A 22,429-nucleotide genomic window follows, 5' to 3' on the forward strand; every position below is an offset into this window, starting at 1 on the left:
GAGGGGGCTCTGGACTGCGTGATCGTGTTAATTACCCCTTCTGGCAGGCCAACGAGTAATCGTTGATTATCCACGCATGCAGAGACCAGTGCTCTGGATGGGGATGCAGAATCGAGCCTCGGGCTTGAGAGAGGAGATCTCTCCTCACCGGAATCGGCCATGGGGCTGTGTCTGCCAGTCTCATTAGCTCGGGGAACCATGGTTGGTTTACCCAGCGCGGGGCTATGAGGAGCACTGCGCAGTTCGCCTCCCTGATCCTCGCTAGCACTTGAGGTAGCATCGAGATCGGTGGGAACGCGTACAGCGGAGCGCTGGGCCAGGTCTGGGCCAGCGCGTCCTCCTGTTTCGAGAAAAACCTCTGGCACTGAGCGTTCTCGCTCGTGGCGAAAAGGTCGATCTTCGCTTCGCCGAAACGACGCCAAAGCGTCTGTATCGTCTGGCGGTGTAGAGACCATTCCCCTGGGGGAACGTTGTCCCTGGACAGTCTGTCCGGGCCGTCGTTCAAACGACCGGGTACATGAGCTGCCCTTAGGGAGAGCAACGGGCCTTGAGCCCAGGATAGGAGGCGCTCTGCGAGCGCGCACAGGGTTCTGGATTTGATTCCGCCCTGGCGGTTCACGTACGACACCACTGACATGTTGTCCGAGCGAACTAGCACATGGTGTCCCCGTAGAAGCGGTAGAAAGTGCTTCAGCGCTTTCTCGACCGCCAGCATCTCTAGACAGTTTATGTGAAGGTCTTTCTCCGTATTCGACCACGGGCCGCAAATCGGACTGCCTTCGTGAGTCGCTCCCCAACCCATGTTGGACGCATCTGTCGAGATCACTTTGCGGTGTGCGATGGTTCCCATCGACACTCCCCGCTGATACCATTCGGCCGCCAGCCAGGGCTGCAGGGCTGTAACACAGCGCTGAGTCACTCTGATTGGAGCACGGCCTGAAATCCATGCTTTGCGGGGCATTTCCGTTTTTAGCCAGCGTTGAAGCGGACGCATTCGGAGTAAACCCAACCGCAGGACAGCTGCTGCTGATGCCATGTGGCCCAGCATCCTCTGAAAAGTTTTCAATGGAAAAACTTTTCCCTCCTGAAAGGAGGCGGCGAGGTGTCGAACACAGCGCGCGCGCTGTGCGGACAGTCTGGCCGTCATCGCCGCCGAGTCCAGATCTATACCCAGAAAAGTGATAGACTGGCTGGGGGCTAAAGAGCTCTTGTCCCAGTTCACGGAAAGACCCAAGCTTTGCAGGTGACCGAGAAGCGCTTCTCTGTGGGAAACTAGTTCCTCCGCTGAGTGCGCTATAATGAGCCAATCGTCCAGATAGTTCAGGATTCGCATTCCCCTCGATCTCAGGGGTGCGAGAGCCGCATCCATGCACTTCGTAAATGTACGGGGTGCCAGGGATAGGCCGAACGGCAGGACGGTGTACTGATATACCTGGCCGTCGAAGGCGAATCTCAAGAATGGCCTGTGACGGGGTATAATCTGAATCTGAAAGTACGCGTCTTTCAGGTCGAGAGATATGAACCAGTCCCCCGGGCGAATCTGCGCGAGGATTTGACTGGTTGTGAGCATTTTGAACGGCCGTTTCATAAGCGTTTTGTTCAAATATCTCAGATCCAATATAGGTCTGAGTGCTCCGCCCTTCTTGGGTACGAGGAAATAGCGGCTGTATACGCCTGCCTCGGAACCCGGAGGGAGAACCCGTTCTATCGCCCCTTTGTGCAGCAAATTCGCTATTTCTGTGTGAAGCAGATGCGCTGCATCCGCTCTCACTATAGTCTCGGCCCGAGCGCGATAGCGCGGAGGGCGGCGAGCGAATTGAAGCGAATAGCCCTTTATCACTGTGTTCAGTACCCACTTCGACACTCCCTGAATAGCTTTCCATGCATTCGCACTCATAGCTAGGGGTCGAATCGCCTCTGAGTCTCGCCCGCCGCACAGCGCGGGACGGGGGATCTGTGGCGGTGTAAGCGCGAGTCGCGCAGTGGCAGTGAGGGGGAACGGGGGTTCGCTGATGGCGGCAGCCGGCTGAATGGCGCTGTGAGAGAGCGTTGTGTGTGACGGCTCGCGGCGCGGAAGCGGGGCGGGCTCGCGCATGTTTATCGGAGAGTGTGCGTGCTGTAAAGCGGGCACAGAGCTCTTTATTATCACACAGCCTGTGGCTGACTCGTACGTGTTTACATGAGAGTGTGCGCGCTGTGTAGCGGGCACAGGGCTTTTTATTAACACACAGCCGGTGGCTGGCTCGTGCGTTTTTACATGAGAGTGTGCGTGCTGTGTAGCGGGCACAGGGCTCTTTATTAACACGCGGCCAGTGGCAGAATGTTCTGGTCCCCAAACGTGTGAGACAGAGCGAGCACTGTGTAGGTGTGAGCGCTGAAGTGTGGGCACGTGACCTACAGTTATCACTCGAGCGGCCGTAGCGCGCTTTATGTGAGTGCACTCTGTGGGGTACACAGGGGGATTTGTGCTTGTGAGTAGTGATGAGCACTGGGAAGTGGGCAAGCTTACTACACTCATAACACTGACGGCGTGAGCCGACTGACCAGATATTACACTCTTTATTCGATTTATCTGGGTCGCCGTAAAAACGGCGTTTGTGTGCAGGCGAGAGAGTTGAAAAACTGGCTCGTTGGCTGCTGTGGGCACTACTGCAGTAGCCTTTGATAAGGGGACTGGCAGAGGGATACATTTTAGCTTTGACGGTGGTCCGGCCGCAGCGGGACTCGACCGTCTTTTCCTCCCGGCGGATGCTAGGAGGACTTTGCAGGCTCGGGCTTCAGCGTTACCTTAGGCCGAGGCCCACGCGGGGGCGGCGGCTTGTGCTGGCTGGTGGAGCGGGACCTAGGGCGGCCGCGCTGGCGCTGCTGGGAGGCTGGGGGTCTAGATGGCCGTTGTGCGGAGCTGCGTGCAGGAGGCTGGTTAGAGCGGCCTGCAGCGGAGCTCGAGCGGCGGGGCAGGAAGAGGTTCATGGCCTGTGACGCTTTCTGTACCTCAGAAAAACGGTCCACGAGGCCACTCACTGCAGGGCCGAAGAGACCAGTAGACGAGAGCGGGGCGTTCAGGAAGACGGACTGCTCTTGTTCCCCCATGTCGGCTAGCGTTAACCAAAGGTGGCGCTCAATGACGGTCAGCGAAGCCATGGATCGTCCGATAGCTTGGGCCGCTGTCTTCGTCGTGCGAAGGGAAAGGTCCGTCGCACTGCGCAGGTCGGTTAAGGCCGATCTGTCCAGTTCTCCCTCGTCGAGCTGGCGGAGGAGGTCCGCTTGGAGAACTTGAAGGACCGCCATTGTGTGCAGGGCTGAGGCGGCTTGCCCAGCGGCGGAGAAGGCGCGGCTGGCGAACGCCGAAGTAGTCCTGCAGGCTTTAGACGGGAGGGCAGTCTTTGAGCGCCATCTCTTGGATGGGGGGCAAAGATGCGCTGCAACCGCCTGTTCGACCGGTGGAATCCGGTCATACCCCTTCTCCGTGGCTCCGTCCACGCGGGAGAGAGTCGAAGAGGCTGGAGAACGGAGTCTGGCCGAAACTGGAGCGTTCCACGATTTAGCAAGCTCGTCGTGAAGCTCAGGCAGAAACGGCGCTGGTCTGGACGCTGGGGCCTGGCGACCGGAGGTCAGGAAGCATCCATCGAGCCTGTTAGGCGGGGGTACCTCTGGCGGTGACCACTCGAGGCCCAGGCGCTCGACTGCCATAGTGAGGAGGCGGAGAAGCTCGGCCTCCACCCCGGCGGGAGCCCTGCTGGAAGCTCTGGTGGAGGAGGCGGATCGGGCGGAGCCGGACCACACCTCGCTGTCCGACGCCATCAAAGAGCACGTGTCCAGTCGATCGTTGTCATCCGCTTCATCCGCTGTGTCGACGGCATCGAGGGCGAGAGCCGTCGGCTGCGCGTCGGGGAGCGGGGGCGGAGAGGGAGAGAGCGAGGCTCGCGGGAGAGGCTCCGGCGAGGCCTTGGCTCGTGTCTCAGGCTCCGGTGGGCGTTGTGAGCGGCGTTTCTTCTTACGCGGCCCAGCAACGGCAGGAGCGGTGTCTGTGAAGAGGGCGAGTCGAGCCCGCAGGGTCGACATCTGCAGCTCTTCGCAGAATTCGCAGCCGCCCGAGGAAAACGCGACGGCTGCATGGTCCCGTCCCAGGCAGAGAGCGCAGAGGAGATGGCGGTCTCTGTCGCTGAGCGGCGAGCGGCATGAGCCGCACGTGGTGCGAGGCATTTGCAACAACGCCTCGTGCTCTTTTAGAGTGCTGCGGAGAAAAGGCAAACACACACAAAAAGAGCTTATCAATGAAGGATATGTATCGCCGGATAGCTGAGCTGGCACGGCAGGCTGAAGGCGGCGAAGAGATCGTCCGGCTTCCTCAGGCTGTCCTAAGCTGGCTCGTTAGCTTGATCCAAGAAGGCCACGGCGACGGTTTCCTCTCAGAGATCAGCGATGCGAGTGCTTCGCTGAAAAGACAGAAATCAGAGAATATAGCCTACGAGCCTTCCTTATATACGCTCTGACGCCGCCCATTCTGGCGGGCTGTGACGCGCGAGGTCGCGCGCGCCCTCATTGGGCGTGACGTCACGCCAGGCTCACTAGTAGGCTTAAGCAGTTGCCGCGCGGCAGCCAATGAGCGCGCAGTATGCCGCTCTAGCTCAGCTGCCTGCAGCTGCACTGCGTTGACAATATATGAAATTAAGGATAATTTTTGGTTTCAGTATCTCGAGAAAAGAAGGCTTTTCCCGTTGCGTAAGCACAGCTTACGCAATACGAGAGAACCTCTCGTAAGAGAACCAGTGTTTAACAAATCCCTGCGTCATTAGCCTACTAAATTCAAAATGACTGGCAAAAGATTTGAAAGTTCATTTTATTTTCTGTTCAAAGTTCCCATAGTTATCGTTTTCTTAATATAACTTGAACCTAAATCTAAATGAGAAATGTATCACTGTAAATTGTGTCAACAACTACTAGTCGACTAGAAAAAAAATTAGTCGGAGGCAGCCCTCATTCCACATATTTTCGAGCCAGGCTCAGGCCATCAGGGTTGAGCGAGCGACCCTGCGGAATGAGCGAGCGGAGCGGAATATTCAGAGATGCGCTCTCCGCTCACGAGCTCTGATCGGATCAAACCCGAACCTCACTGTCTGCTGAACCTGCGCAGAAACATCAAAATAAACATAACCAGCTTTTTAAAATTGTTTTTAAAACTAAACATTTAGACTATTTTAGCACAAATGATGAGCTTATTGCCGATTTTTTTAATTCTTGACAAAATAAGAATAGGGCCTTCGCCCTTTCAGGGCTTGGGCCCTAATAAAGAAATCAAATGTAAGATAAAGGAGGCCCAAACACAGTATAAAGATAAAGTTGAAAATAAATTTAAAACCGGTAATGTTAGAGACGCATGGAAAGGACTAAATACAATGATGGGCAAACACCAGAGACGGGCACAACTGGTTATCGGTGATGACCCCCATAGCTTTGTAAACAATTTAAATGTTTTTTACTCAAGATTTGACAATCATGTAGATATTGAGCATAATGTCACTTTGATAGAATCTGAACCTATGAAAATAGAGGTAGGGGAGGTTATCAAAGTTCTCCGTAGAATTAAACCAAACAAGGCTACCGGCCCAGATGGCATTAGGGGTATTGTTCTAAAAGAGTGTGCAGTACAACTTGGGCATGTATGTACTAAGCTGTTTCAGATCTTTTTAGACGATGGCTTTGTGCCGGAAGCATGGAAAAACACCACTGTAATTCCAGTACCTAAAACCACTTATGCAAGAGATCCTAAGGACCTGCGCCCAATTGCTCTTACATCTGTCCTGTGCAAGTGCATGGAGCGCATATTGTGCAAGGAACTTCAAGCTCAAATTAACGGATCTGTTGACCCATTACAATTTGCTTACAAGCCCAATCGGAGTACCACTGATGCCTCCCTGACCTTACTTCATAAAGCTCAGCATCATTTAGATAAAACAAATGCTCATGTCAGAATGTTCTTTATGGATTTTACATCAGCATTTAATACTGTACAGCCACAAATTTTAAAAGAAAGGTTGCGAGATTTAGGTGTACGCAGCTGGTTAATTTTATGGTTTGATAAATTTTTAAGTAATAGGCCCCAAAGAGTCTGTGCTAACGGAATTTCATCTGACTGCATAGTCTTACATTCTGGGTTACCACAGGGATGTATATTATCCCCTTTGCTCTTCTCTGTTTATACCAATGAGCTTCAGTGTAACAGGGATGATCTTACCTTGATCAAATATGCAGATGATCTGGTTTTAATTTCTTGCCAAACAGACAAGAACTGTCCCACCTATTTTGAGTATATTGAAAGTATGGTTTGACAACAGTCATCTACGGTTGAACATTGAGAAGACAAAAGAACTATGCTGTGGGAATCAGAAAAAGAAATGTACAGTTGGCCTCCCATACGAACAAGTTACTATAAAAGGTGTAAAGATAGAGCAAGTCTCAAATTTTAAATATTTAGGTACAATCATTGATGACAAACTTTCGTTCCAGGATAATGTGGACTATGTACATAAGAAAGCAAGACAGCTTTTAAGTCTACTTAGGAAGTTGCGCAACTTCGACATCGAAAGGAGGATCTTAACTATCGTGTATAGATCGATGATTGAAAGCATTTTAACTTATAACATTGTTTCATGGTATGGAAATTTAACAATGAAACAGAAGAATAAATTAACACGAGTCCCACTGGCAGTGACTGTTTTAAATCAAATTCTCAATTAGGTTTGTTATTGTGAACATGCACATATTGTATCAATTTAACTGAATCATGTATTTATTATTAATTATTATTCCTAGAACAAGACTTAAAAATAGGGGAGATCAAGCATTTTCAGTCGTGGCCCCTAGGCTGTGGAATGATCTGCCTATGCGTATCAGAGTGGCTCCCAGCCTTGACAGTTTTAAATCACGACTTAAAACTCACTTTTATTCATTGGCCTTTAGACCAGCCTGAGAGTTCATTTCTGCATTTTATTATTTTAGTTTGTCACTTGTTAACTGTGTATTGTGCTCATGTTATGTGTTTTTAATTTGTTGAAATTATGTCAATGTCCTGCACTTTGGCTAACCTCGGTTGTTTTAAATGTGCTTAACAAATAAAATTGTATTGTATTGTATTGTATTGTATTGTATTGTATTCATATACCAAACAAAACAAACCCTGACAATTGATAAAAGAACAAATAGACACTTGATAATCTCATTAGATGATTAGATAATTGCATTTGAAAGATTTTACTCCCAATTAAAAATGTGCAATAGATTTGTAAATGGTGTTTTTATGCATGTTTGGCCCGAGTTTTGTTGCATTTACACTGTTCTGACCACTAGGGGTCACCGTGGAGACGGGTGTCGGATTGTTTAGACGCCTCAACACAATTTGCTTCAACTTTTTCAGTGTTTCATGAAGCCATGATCCGTCAACCAAGATAAACAGGCATAGAGAAATGTATATTGTAATTTATTTCTTATATTATTTTTTATTATTTACATTATAAATGTTTCAAATTCTCAAGCTAGTTAACAAAAGCACACCTGCATGCTCTAAATGACTTAGTCAAGAGACTATCACTGTGCTGAGGAGAACTTAGCAATTACTTTAAATTATAATAATTATAATCTTAATGATGTTTGTGGTGACTCCAAAAAATCACACATAAAAACCTTTCTAAAATAATAGAACATTAAACAATAACAGATCTCCCCCTACATTATAGCACAGCAATGCTTTGCTTTAATATAGCAAAACACATTAAATAACACTTAATTTTAACATTGGCTCTCCATTAACAGTCAGAAGCAAAGCATGCTAGAAACTGTTCATTCCATGAATGTGTGTGTATGTGTGTGTGTGAACATACATTAACATTTATATGGGAACATGTATGTGCAATATATGTACACAATATAGGATAAAACTTTGTGAATATTACATGTAATGCTATTTTTGTCTTCATTTATAAATATGTTTTATGTATTAATATATACATGGTCAATGCATATATTGCAATACAGTGAAAAATAATAAGCACTAGTTTCTCATATATGGAAATGTATTATGTTATATATTTCATTATATTTTGCATAAAATATAAACTTTCAGTAAGACCTTCCTATCAAGTCTTGCATTTTGAATGATTAATTTGCATTTGTATATTAAAGGTAGCTGCTAAATAAACACATGTAAATGTAAATATCAAGATATAACTTTCTGTCTACACTGCAGTCTGCACTGAACCCAAAAGCACTTTGCTGGCATCCTCTGCTATTTCATCCAGAGCTGTGTGCAGCATTGTTGAGACTGTCCAAAAGGACATTCCTCCGGCTATCGCTGAGCCAATAATGGGTATGAAACTCAAAACACTCGCAACTGATCTTTTACCCACAACCCGAAATGCACCGCTCAGCAAGGCAATTAATGAAGCTTGGCTTATTCCATGATGCACTTGCGACTTCATCAAACTCTTGTAATGCTCTGTGCTCTTCCCAGATCTTTTACAGAGATTCTGCAAGGATTCATCATCGAGACCAAAAACTTTGAAATACCTTTCTATCTCTTTTGTTACAATGGCTAAATCCACAGCAATTGAAAGACCAGGAATAGGAACCGCAGCCGCACAAGCAGACAGTAAGGCTACTCTTAAAATATCTTTCTCTAGAGCTTCCTTCTTTTTCTTATTAATCTCCTGCGTGATATTTGGCAAAGCTAATAGCAGCACATCCCTCTTATGCTGTGGAAGATCTGTCTCTATCTTCTCCTGCAGCAGATTGAAATCATACTTTTCCAACTCCCGGGAAGAGATCAGGAAAACAGGATTATTCACTTTGATCTCTCTCAGGCCTGTAAAGTTAGCAAAAAAGAATAATATCATCATTAACAGAAGACTATTATTTCTGAACAATATTTATTATTTATAGTATAGTCATAGATTTTTATGTGAGAAAAAATTGTTATAATAAAAGATAACAGAACAGTGATTGCAGTTTTTGATGTTTACTGTATAAATTGTAATGATGTACTGCATTGACCAACCATTTTCACAGTCTGATGGAACGAAGTGTATTTTTCTCGTTGAAGTTGGCCTTCCTCTTCTCATCATTAATGCTAAGATCAATCTTAGAACGAACAAAATAAAACTTTTTCCCCATTCCTATGATATCTTTGGCCAGCTTAGCGTGGCATTCCCTAAATCGATCTGCAGCAATGATAATGAATACATCATAGCGTTGAATTTTAACCTCTTTAAGGTATTTATCGGCTTGGAACTTTTGTGTTCCAATGCCAGGAAGATCCCAGACTTTCACATTGTTGAGTTTTGGGTGAAGATAAAATTCAGGTTCCACAGTGGTCTCCGTTACACCAGTTTTGGCAGAGCCCACATCTTCATCTCCTAAACCCCTGAAAGCATTGACAAATGAGGACTTTCCAGAACCAGACTCCCCTGTAATACCAATGTTAAGTTCTTCATGCTCTTGCTTTTCAAGGTAATCTTTAATTTTGTTTATGGCTGATGGGAGATCCAGAGAACCTATGGATTCTTTCATGTTTTCCAGGTGCTTTACAAGTGCATTTTCTGCCATCTAAAAAAAACAGTGTTATAAAAAAGCATTGGTAACTGTTATAAAAAATATAAAAGACTAAAGTACTCAAAATGAAATCTTTTTTTTTTTTAAATAAATGTATGTTTATTTTTATTTAATTTCTTAAGATTAACATGGTATTTTACTAAAAAAGAAACACATTATAAAAAATACAATTTAAAAATCTTACCTTTATGCTTCAGAGCCCACTGTCACGAACTGCACCGGGAAACAGACAGGTGATCCAAATGCAGGCTTTTATTTGAAGGATAATCCAAAGAGCACAAACGGGGAAACAGGCAGTAGTCAGAGTCCAGATAAGCAATCCAAATCAGCAGCAGTACAAACAGGGAACAGGCAGTCGGGTAATCAAAACAGGCAGGCAAGAGGTCAGAAACACGGAGACTAAAATACTAGAGAACTTAGAAACTAGAAACAAAGCTAGATCATGCAGTGTGACACGTACAATCCTGAGCCCTGAACAAAGGAAACATACAGGTTTAAATAAGGATACTAACAAGCATAATCATCAAACAGGTGCAAGACATAAACAGGTGCATGACGTAAAGCATAATGAATCCAGGGTAACAATACAAAATGAAACCATAAACTAGGAAGGAGCGCCCTCCAGTGGCTCACACGGGCACTCTGGGCGCTGAATGTCACACCCACAAAGCAAGAATTAAACCCAGACGCAAGTGCTGTAGTTCCCTATACAAAATAAAATGTCACTATCAAATGAACAGAAGTTTTATTTTGTAGCAAAATCCAGTCTATTAGATGTGAATGCCTTATGTTAAGGATACAGCGACTACCTAGAAAACACATATACTAAAATATATTTTAAATACATTTATTTTATGCTAAGTATACTACAAAAACATTTACATATTTTTGTAATTAATATAAATACCCTGCAATTGTACTTTTAGTATACTAAATTCGTATACTTAAAGTCTGCTAAATTAGAACAACTAATTGTAATACGATCTGGGAAAACCCACCACATGGTGAAATTTGACCTATTACAGGTTTTGATACCATATCAAAGCTGGTTTCAAGTCCTTTCCAAATCTTTTTTTATTTATTTCATCAATAGTCGGTTACAAAAGTTATGGTCATCTGAAGTCGGCTGATCTCTATGATTTTTAGGAATTTAACTGTCACGTCCTGCTAGCGGGACGATTGACTTTTTTTAAGTCCAAAGTAGTCGATTGCAGAGTTCACACGCATAGGTTTAATACCTATGATCACGCGCGTGAACTCGGCAATCGACTACTTTGGACTTCAACCGAAACACAGGATGTAAACAAAGGTATTTGCGCTGGCTTAAATAACATCATTTTTATACATATCTTTCACATCTACTGCAGTCAGATCCACTCGTGTTCACTCAGAAGGAATCACTCACATGACCTGTGCACTTGTAATGACACATCAAGGATGTTAAGAGGCTAAAAGCAGGTTTAGCACTTGCCCCATTGAAGTCAACAGGGTGCAAATTTTAAAAATAGAATAACTCGGTGTAGGCAACACCGATTTTTGTCGTTGTTCTCTGTATTGACAGCACTCCAAATGTACAATAAAATGAGCTCAATGTTAAAATTGACCGGAGTTCTCCTTTAAAGAGAAAAAGTATTATGGTGATCATCTTTATTTGGGCTCTTGACCCTTGATTTTATAAAATGAGTTTCTCTCTGACTGCTGTAACTGTGAGTTTATAAAGCATATTTGGTATGGAAAGAAAAAACCAAGAGGAATTTGAGCAGGTGTTTTTGGCTGTTGTGATGATGCCATAATCATTCCAGACATGTCTGATTCTCTGATCTCTGTGTATAAGCTTTGAATTTAATATTTATCATACATCTTTAAATCTTAAAACCAGTTATATGTAACCAGTTATTCTAAAGGATATTGAAATCATATAGTGCATTATAACATTTTGAACTCCTGCTTGAATTAAACACACACAGACATCAACAATCAGCATATGAATCTCAACAATAAATAAAAATTGACAATAAAAATTTACAATAAAAATTTCATGTCGGAATGCATGCTGGGTTCCAGGATTGTATAAACCTCCCAGCATGCATTGCTGCATGAATAAGTAAATAAATAAAATATTGCCACCATAGTTGAGATTCATGTGCTGATTTTTTATATCTCTGTGTTTCTAGAAGACAGTGTAGGTCTGTTTCTTTGGTTGTGCATGATGTGTTAAAAAATTCAACACTGTAACTGATTGTTGTAGTTTTACTTATGATACAGTATTAAACTCTGAATAAGATTAGTTAATGAACAGGCTATATGATGATTTTGATGAAAACACAGTTCAAGCAACAAGAGAAAAACTCATGTTATAAAGTCAATGGTCAGCATTCCAACTAAAGCAAACATTGATCTCCATTGTTGTGTTTGTATACCGCTGTAACCTCTAAATCATTCTACAACATTCCCATAACATTTTACAATAATACATTGCCCTTACCTGCAGGTTAAAGATGCTAGAAGTTGTCTCAGGGTCCTCGGCGGTGTCCGATCCAGTTCAGTCCTTGGTCCGTTTCACTGGGCGTTTGCTTAGTATTAATATCTAAACTACAACAAAGTAAAGATACTTCTAGGGGAAAAAAAATCACTCTGAGACTTGTTTTGAAAGTTTTTCGAATCACTAAAAATGGCTTTGTTTTACTTAAAAAGTTTCAAAGAGTTTAAAGTTTGTTTTAAAAGACAATAAATTCAAAAAGGAAAAAATAACAGAAATGAGTATAGGTCTTCACCCGAATTGTGGCCCCGACCCACAGAAAACAAAACCTTTTATATGGTTTTAATTGGGGCTGTCTTAAGAGTTTGGGGCTGTCCTTACAATGCAGCAATCCCTTACAAGGTAAATTACTGGCCTGGAACTTTCCACAGTTAAAGCTATTTTTGCCAAAATCGTTTGTGACCCTGGACCACAAAACCAGTCACATGGGTACATTTTTTTAGGGTGTATTCACACCTGCCTCGTTTGGTTCGATTGAATCGAACTCTAGTTCGTTTCCCCCCTTGGTGCGGACCTTTTGGGCAGGTGTGAATACAGCAATCGAACTCGGGTGTGGACCAAACAATCGAACCGAGACCCAGCTGAAGAGGTGGTCTCGGTACGGTTCCAAACGAACTCTGGTACGGTTCGTTTATGGTGTGAACATGAACCGACCCAACTGCAGAAAACTGCGCATTTTTATTTGACTGCTCTTATGAGGATACTTAACAAAACGGACATTTTGGCATAATGCTGTCTAAGGCCCCGTTTACACGTACATGGTTATTTTGAAAAACGGAGACATTTCCCTTCGTTTGCGCCCTTCGTTTACACGCAAACGGAGGATTCGCCAATGAAACCGATTCTTTCTAAAAACTCTGGCCAGAGTGGAGATTTTGAAAATCTTCGTTTGCATGTAAACAGAGAAAACCGGAGTTTTAGGTAGCGACGTCACAGAATGTGACTATTTTCGGGATTCTGATTGGCTAAGGTGGGCTTGAGCTTCTCGTTACACTGCCACCTACAGGTTTGGCATGCTCTTGACAGCATATACACAGGTTCGTGTGCACGATGTTATTTTTGAAAACGAAGAGGAGTGAAATGTCCGTTTATGAAAATAGCCACCTACGTGTAAACGTAGCCTGAAGCCTGGTTTATACTCGACGCGTCCACACGAGCGCGAAGGTGCGCGCGGCAAAAATGACGTCATTGCGGTGTGGGCGGTCGTGCGCGTTGGGTTCGCAAGACCCAATTTCGCCTGGCGGTGTGCGCGATATTTTTTGTAACAACGCGCGCGGCGCGCATCCGAAGATGAACGACTTCGAGCCGAATCTGGCCGAGCTCGAACTTCTCACCACACCGGCACCCAGTTTGCACGTCTAAATGAGTTGATTACATTTAAAAAATGAGCATACAATAGCATAAAAAGTATTTTTAATGAACATAAAGGTCCATGTTTAATAAAAATGTTCACGAAACTTAATGAAATGTTTAGTGAAATTAGAAAATATGTAAGAGATTGTTAATTTAGTTATGTTGTATACACATTCTCATATCCATATATTTTGTTTTATTGTCACAAGTAATAATCTCAGGGTTTACTGGGTTTTACACGATTCTTTTTGTAGTGTGGTATTGGTAGTGGTGTAAAATAAACATTGTCACGTGTGTATAGCTTTCTTCTTCTCACCGCTGATTCCTGATGGTTTAGAGGACAATTACTCGAGTCGCCCCCTGTCGTTTCAAAGAATAGTACAACGGCGAGCGCGTCAAGTATAAACGCCTCGTCCGTTTGCGGAGGTGCGCGCGCAGTCTGCGGAGACTCGCGCTGCGGAGCCAGGCGAAAGTATAACCAAGGCTTAAAGCGAGCGAGCAAGAGCGCGCGCACGGCAGAGAGATGGAGCGAGAGACCTTGCGTGTGTGTGTGTGCGCTAGTGTGCCTCACGAAGCGCATGTAACGACCCAAGCAATCAATTGTCAGTGCGGCCGGGCTTTTATCTATACCATATAGTTTCTTCATATTGCGTTTGTAGAGAATAACACCAAATCAGTAAAATAACAAATATTACATTACGAAATATCTCCATGCTGAGCCTGTTTGTGCACTTCCTGCTTTTCCCTGCTTGAGAATTCCTGTCCAATGAATGGACGACCTTAGCACACGTGTGGTTTTGTTTACACATTTTGGTTCACTTGCAAAAAGAGCAGTGTGAAAGCGAACCGTACCAAACAAAAAAAATCAACATTCTATTTGGTCCGGACCAAAGCAAGTGAACTATCGGACTTTCCTGGTGTGAATACACCCTAAAATACAATTTCATTTATACATCAACTGAAAGCTGAATAAATAAGCGTTCCATTGATGTATGGTTTGTTAGGATAGGACAATATTTGGCCGAGATGCAACTAACTGAAAATCTGGAATCTGAGTGTGCAAAAAAAATCTAAACATTGAGAAAATCACCTTTAAAGTTGTCCATTTATGTTCGTTTGTGCTGCATTCACACATAAATAAATGTTTTATATATTTACGGTAGGAAATTTACAAAATATCTTCATGGAACATGATCTTTACTTAATTTCTTAAAGCAGCATGATCTAATTAATTTTGAATTATTTGTGTAATACTGATTTTAATTTGAACCACTGCAGAAACTCTCCCCGGATCACAATTCATTAAAGGGGCATTCCACCCATTTGAACATTGTTTTTTATTTAAAGTGGGTCATATATGTAGTCGAAATGTAAAATAAATTTTGAATTTGGTGCCTTCGTGACCGAGGAAAGACAAAAAATAACTTCAGGACGCATTTGTATGAAAGACAACAACTCCCACAATGCACCACATTGCACAGCTCCGCAAGCCACTCCCACTAATCCAGAAAGCGCATATCTGCATATAAGAGAAATCACTCTTCCGTCTACAAGGCTAGCTACCACCAGAGCTTGAAATTCATTTCACACAAAATGTCTAGTTAGTTGGGCGAACTCATTAGTGCATTACTCCTCGTTTGTATTTCTTTCGAAAAGGTGAATTATTGCATGGTACCGGGATGTTCAGTCAGAACATATGCGGTGCGAAACTAGGATAGTTCTCAACACAAACGTCCGTGTCCTCGTCTGATTCAGAGATTTCGTCCAGGAGAAATTGTCATCGTTGAAATTCTTTGCCGCAGACGGACTCTATCTCTGTGTTCGTAGCGGTTCGTAGTTGCATAGTGAGATCACCGGCGCCACCAGTCCGCCCTAACTCGAGCCAGTCCGGCTCCTCGTCCGCGGCAGGCAGGTCTTCTGCCTCGGCTGCTCTTCGCTATAATGCGGCTTGTAAAGGTAGCCACTGTAAGAACTGATTTTCCTGTTAAAACAAAACGCACCCTGCAATAAAGCAGTAAAATGCACCCTGGACAGCAGATAACAAAGAGAGAGCACAGGACATCGCCTGTCCAAACTGTCCTTCTTCCTTATCTCTGCATCCCCCTCTCCCTCCTCCTCTCCCTCCTCAAGTCACTGAAAGTTCATTAAGAATGTCTATATATCACATATGGTGTATCTTGTGAATATGTTGTTTTTCCTTTACATGTTTCGTGTCATTATAAAGGGCACAGTGTGATTGGTAAAATGGTCTTAATTTCATTGCAGTCATTGGTTTAATGAGAAAGATTGAGAACTTAGGAGAATCCTGTATCTCCTCTCTGGCTGATATCTCTTTACGATATCTCAAGAAACCAGGTGCTACCCCCCTGGGGTACATGGATTGGCCCAAACAACTCTAAACAACATTTGTATAACCCCTGTTGTTCTGGTCTGGTATTTAAGGCGAGGGAATAGAACACAATTTGGGAATCTTTTACCAGGAGAGTCCCCCACACAGTAATGCATGTCAGTATTTTCCTGTTGGAAGGTCCTGACACATTACTGTGTCTCTGTCAGGAAAACATTACTTACTTTTAAGGCCCGTTCACACCAAGCACGATAACTATAAAGATAACGATAAAGATAACTACATGCGTCCACACCAACGACCGACAACGGTCTTTTTATTCTAAGCACGCGTGCGCCCGGATGATCCAGATCCATTTTAAATGCGCGAGACCTTTAAATTAGAGTGGTTTCTGATTGGCTGTCAGTGTTTTATCGTTCGACAGCTGGAAAAAAATCGTTCTGAAAGTGATCCCAACGATATCGTTCCTCATATCTTTATCGTTATAGTTGTGGTGTGAACACTGTTATTCTTTAATATGGAGAACGATTTTTAGAATTATATCTTTATCGTTATCTTTATAGTTATCGTCCTTGGTGTGAACGGGCCTTTAGAGTCATCTTTGAGTAAATGATGTCATGTATTTTTTTAATTGGCTTTTAATAATTTACTTCTGTAATTGGCATGATACATTTTTACCTGACAAATAAATGTTAACCTTGATCTATTCTGCATTCTTCTGAAATCATTATTTCCAGTAGATTAATGTGTAGTCTGGTGTTTCCGCAAATCTTTGTCCAGGATAGATCAAACTGAAGGCACTTTGAATGGAGCATGGGGCACATCTTAGGAAGACCTTCTGATTTCTGACTATCTCCTGACTTAGCATGTTGTATGCTGCAAATATTATAAAAAATTACACCTATGGGTCTGTAGTGCGCGACTGCATAGGGTAAAATAGTTGCACTGCACCCTCTGACTATTTCAGGACTGGCTAGTTCGTGATCGTGAGCGCGCAGTCGCGACGTGACGTCTCAAAGCGACACTAGGTCCGTAATGAACGAATAATTGAAAGTATGGGATAATCAGAATAATCAAAGATCTAAATTAATTCATAATCAATATTTATGATTATTTTCTAATCAGAAATACGATCTAAATTTGATTATCATTTGAAATTGGAGTCAGATTACGCATAGAACTAAAGTAATACTAAAACTAAGTTCCAATAAATTAAGTGAACTTCACTGGAGAGCTGAAAAGACATACACGCTTTAAACCTTCGCCAGGCCGTTGGACTCCGTCGTTGGGCCAATGGGTGGTCCTTACACCACAAACACCTGATTCAAGCATCAGACTTCCGAAATCCTCTTCTTCTATATCATATTGAGCACTCTCCTCCGCTATTGTCATAACTGTACATCTGTCTCCACAGCGCCTGTTAGCTTAGCTTCAAACAAGATGGAGGATATTGCTTTCAGTTTCAGAGAGTAAAGTCCCACCCACTGATCTGTAATAGGTCTGTAGCGTGAGCGGGTCCCGCCCCCTGGGAAAGATGAGGAACTAGTGTCTGTAGTCTCAACAGAAATCCCCCCCTCTTACACTTCCTCCGACAATGACGCAAAATGACGATTTTTGCGTCATTGTAGGAGGAAGTGTAAGAGGTAAATAACAGATTTCTCCCGTCTCAGGGGAAAATGAGAGAGTGTTGCACGACCATTCAATAGTATGACTGGGTTTCTAACAATGCAAAGCTTAATGCAAATGGGTGAAGTGTCCCTTTAATTGCTATTTGTATTGGATTGCATTTCTAATTCAAAGTAAACTATTAATAATTTTTTTTACAACCAGCTATTTACAGTGTATTGTAGCCCATAACTTTAACAGTACAGTTCCTAACCATATTTCAATTTAAGGCCTATAATACTGTTACTCTCCAACCCTGATGATTTTGTCAGGTATTCAGTATCCTACAAGTTCAACTGATTCAATTATATTTTTTATCTCATTTTATTTGTGTGAACTGAGTACTCAACGCTTACAGTCATACTGTTACATTCCTATCTATTTTCACAATTATTTTTTCAGGTGTCTCTCTCACACATGCACACGCACACACACACAAACAAACACACACACAGACACACACACACACACACACACAGACACACACACACACACACACAAACAAAGACAAAAAGGTTAGACATGTTATCATGGTCATGTGTATTATGCTATTTTTGATCATACAGTAATTATAGCCTAGAGTAAATGTTTTGTTTTTTTTAGCCTACATTGTAAGTTTAGAGATGCTGAACTATTTTAATTTATCGAAGGGACATATCCCAGATACCAGAAGCAATATATCCAGTCTATAGAAGTAATATATAAAACACCAAACTCCATGTCAACATATTGTAACCTATGGCTTGCGATCTGTCAAGTGTCGTACATTAGAAACGAAGCATCGCAGCAGCACTAATTGTGTTCCCAGCAACATATTTCTTCATCAAATGATAGTGAGTGGTGCAAAAGCTTATTACTGTAAAGTGGGATATGAGTGTGCCGTTCTGATTCTTATTCTGGCTGTACTGAAGACGAAGCGGTTTGACCAATCAGATGAAAGGAGCGATTCAGCGCCGCCCACATGTGTGAACCAAATATCAAGGCCATAAACCGATTTGTAAACCACGAACGAAAATTGAGAAATCGAGCCGAAATCTAATTTTCCGTTTATTAAACTAAACGAAAAAAAAACTGATAAACGATCCTTCTTTTCATTTCTCGTTATTCCATTCAAAATAGGAAATGAAATGATCAGTTGATACACGGACCATGCATGTAACAGATTTAGGTTAAATCTGGGCATAGATCCCCAATTCAAGAAAAAACTGCTACGTGGGTAAACAACAGTGGCATTATACAACAGAGATTCTACACATAACAATATGACGGTAACATTTCATGCACTCTAAGACTAAATGTTGAACAAAACAAGAATGTTGAACAAAACAAGAATGTTGAACTCGTAACTTGAAGCCTTACCCTTTCAACAGATTTAATGGTGCTCACTGGTACATAGAAAACAGCAATCTATTGACCTCATACAACCATACCATGAATTCAAAGCACTAACCAGACAAGAAGACAATATAATGATTCAATTCACTTATGAGCTCATTCGATTTACAGCAGCTTGCATGAACAGCCGCACAAATAGTACCATTCATTTTGGAGTGAAAGACAATGGACAAATTGAGGTTTTCACCAGCCAACTTTCAGCTCTGTTTCCATGTTTGGGCAGAAATCCCCAATTCAAGAAAAAACTGCTACGTGAGTAAACAACAGTGGCATTATACAACAGAGATTCTACATAACAATATGACGGTAACATATCATGCACTCTAAGAGTAAATGTTGAACAAAACAAGAATGTTGAACAAAACAAGAATGTTGAACTCGTAACTTGAAGCCTTACCCTTTCAACAGATTTAAAGGAGAACTCTGGTCAATTTTAACATTGAGCTCATTTTATTGTACATTTGGAGTGCTGTCAATACAGAGAACAACGACAAAAATCGGTGTTGCCTACACCGAGTTATTCTATTTTTAAAATTTGCACCCTGTTGACTTCAATGGGGCAAGTACTAAACCTGCTTTTAGCCTCTTAACAGGGCCGGCCCTGGGCATAGGCGGAATAGGCAAATGCTAAGGGCGCCGCCCACCTCTTGGGGCGCCCGTGCGCCCAAACTATTATTTTTATGAATATATTTTTTATTTAATTTTTTATTACCAATACAACTTAAATATTGTGGATTAAAAAAAGCGATCGTCCCATAAAGACAAAACTACAACATTGCTTTCCCGAATCCCGATCCACCCCGGTCCGACTGAGTGACGCATCAATCTCCCCCGCCCCCGCCCTGCTGCAAAAAACAAACATCCGCTACCTGTGTGTGATTGTGAGTGACAGATGGCCGAATTCACTGACACTGATAAGTTGTCATTATGTCAAAAAGACCGAAGCCATCTGGTGCCCAGGGAAGAAAAAAAAAGAAGAGAAGAGGAAGAAAAACGCGAAAAAGACAGAGGTAGGTAATGATGATCAGTTTATCTATGTTGCATTAAGTTAGTTCAACGATGCCTGTAACGTTAGCTAATTTGAATTAGCTTATGACATAGTTAGTTGAACTTGTGCAGTATTTTAATGGTATTTTTATTTGAATTGGCTAAATTAGTAATGTTATATATATATATATATAAATCTTTATTTAAAATGAGTTCTACATAAAATGTTGCTATATAAACGTAAATCTTTATTTAAAATGAGTCCTACATAAAATGTTGTTATATAAATGTATTATATATATGGATTTATTAAAAATAGCAACATTAAAATTCAATTTAAATAAAGATTTACGTTTCTCCTCTGTTTCATGGTTATAACATCATAAAGTGTAGTTAGTAGGACATTGCTGCCATGCCAGATATACTGGAAAACAAACACTTTCAAAATTAATTTTGAAAATGTAACTACTGTATGCTAGAGAAGTGCTCAATGAATAGAGTTTTGTGCATGAATACCAGATGTAATTATTCTTGCTGTTTGTGTGTTTAAGCTATAATGTGGTTTAGGTGCTGCCATATTTTTATAGTTTCACTATCATCAGCTTTTTAATAATAAAATGTAACACCCAATGGTCACATATAATCCTCCTCTTCTCTCTTCAGATGCACTTTTGAAATATCTGAACCCCGTCCCTGCAAATCCTGGGCCACCTGTTGCAGACATCTCCACTTCAGCACCACCCAGCGATTCAGCATCAAGCACATCTCTTCTCTCCACTTCAGCACCGCCCAGCGATTCAGCATCAAGCACATCTCTTCCCTCCACTTCAGAACCGCCCAGCGATTCAGCATCAAGCACATCTCTTCTCTCCACTTCAGAACCGCCCAGCGATTCAGCATCAAGCACATCTCTTCCCTCCACTTCAGAACCGCCCAGCGATTCAGCATCAAGCACATCTCTTAACTCCACTTCAGCACCGCCCAGCGATTCAGCATCAAGCACATCTCTTCCCTCCACTTCAGAACCGCCCAGCGATTCAGCATCAAGCACATCTCTTAACTCCACTTCAGCACCGCCCAGCGATTCAGCATCAAGCACATCTCTTCCCTCCACTTCAGAACCGCCCAGCGATTCAGCATCAAGCACATCTCTTCTCTCCACTTCAGCACCGCCCAGCGATTCAGCATCAAGCACATCTCTTCCCTCCACTTCAGAACCGCCCAGCGATTCAGCATCAAGCACATCTCTTCCCTCCACTTCAGAACCGCCCAGCGACTCAACATCAAGCACATCTCTTAACTCCACTTCAGCACCGCCCAGCGATTCAGCATCAAGCACATCTCTTCCCTCCACTTCAGAACCGCCCAGCGATTCAGCATCAAGCACATCTCTTCCCTCCACTTATGCACCGCCCAGCGATTCAGCATCAAGCACATCTCTTCCCTCCACTTATGCACCGCCCAGCGATTCAGCATCAAGCACATCTCTTCCCTCCACTTCAGAACCGCCCAGCGATTCAGCATCAAGCACATCTCTTCCCTCCACTTCAGCACCGCCCAGCGATTCAGAGTAGTACTTATGGGACACCATGTGTCAAAATGATTTACGACTTTGACCTTTGACCTTTTGGCAGGTTGAACTTCCGGTGACCTTTATGATTGACGGGTTGAACTTCCGGAATGCGGTCATGGGATTAACCTATTGACCCTGCTAGCCTATCGATCATGTTGTTTGACAGTTAGTTTTGAACTATGACCTAGCAAGGACTAAATCATAATTTTGAGGGTTAGTTTTGTCCTATATTAATAGAACAGATGTTTTTGCCGGTTGTTTGAACTTTGTCCCAGTTATATGTGTGTGTGTGTGTGTGGTTATATGGCTTGTGTCAGAGACCTGCGCCCCCACCGCAGTGAAAGTGAGAAGCGTATGTCACACAAAATAATCTCATCCTTTAAAATAAAAAGCTACTAAAACCAATTATTTTAGAGAGTTGAAAAGTATGTCCATACCATTGACGTCCACAAAAATAATTAACCTAAAGTTGAAAAACATACCTTTAAAAAGCGTTTAAAAAGCTTACTAAAACCAATTATTTTAGATAAAAATTACATAAACAATGTACTCTTTAAAAGTGTATAATCTAAATCAATTTAAGGTTGAAAAAAACATTTAGTTATTTCACATTCCTATCCTTTATATAATTTATAATATAAATTATATAATAATTATCATGCTAAGGTTGTTTTTAAGTCTATAATATAAAAGCTTACTAAAACCAATAGTTTTAGCTGAATAAAATTGTCTTACCTTATTATTTTAGAGAGAACCTACCACGGATGAAACGGGCTCGCAGCTCCATCTGTTGGTCTCTCTCTGAATCGACGATCAGAATGAGACATGGTCAATGTTTTGTTAGGGTTAAAATTATTTTCAAACTATAATCCAAAATTTTTAAAAGTTGTAATAATGTTTTCAAATGATTAAAAGTGGTGAAAACAAAAATACTCCTTTCCTGAATGAGCTTACCCGTGTCTCAAAA

At 42.6% G+C, this 22,429-nt stretch overlaps 2 protein-coding genes across 2 annotated transcripts; one reads left to right on the forward strand and one right to left on the reverse strand.

Moving 5' to 3' along the window:
• Positions 1-7,461: 7,461 nt before the first annotated feature.
• On the reverse strand, positions 7,462-12,522 carry LOC311082274 (interferon-inducible GTPase 5-like). The gene is made up of 4 exons (XM_084113002.1): positions 12,089-12,522; positions 10,252-10,308; positions 9,057-9,597; positions 7,462-8,857 (listed from the first exon to the last, which is right to left on the reverse strand). Exons 3-4 carry the CDS (start codon positions 9,595-9,597, stop codon positions 8,232-8,234), a joined length of 1,167 nt encoding a protein of 388 aa, XP_083969128.1. The 5' UTR covers positions 10,252-10,308; positions 12,089-12,522; the 3' UTR covers positions 7,462-8,231.
• LOC311082284 (uncharacterized protein) lies at positions 9,792-21,904 on the forward strand (the record flags this gene model as incomplete). Its single annotated transcript, XM_084113016.1, has 4 exons — positions 9,792-9,836; positions 10,750-10,912; positions 19,841-19,912; positions 20,553-21,904. 4 exons carry the CDS (start codon positions 9,792-9,794, stop codon positions 21,461-21,463), a joined length of 1,191 nt encoding a protein of 396 aa, XP_083969142.1. The 3' UTR covers positions 21,464-21,904.
• Positions 21,905-22,429: the final 525 nt, after the last annotated feature.

The sequence above is a fragment of the Abramis brama genome (genome assembly GCF_963993115.1).
Source record: "Abramis brama genome assembly, chromosome: 1".
Lineage (NCBI taxonomy): Eukaryota > Metazoa > Chordata > Actinopteri > Cypriniformes > Leuciscidae > Abramis > Abramis brama.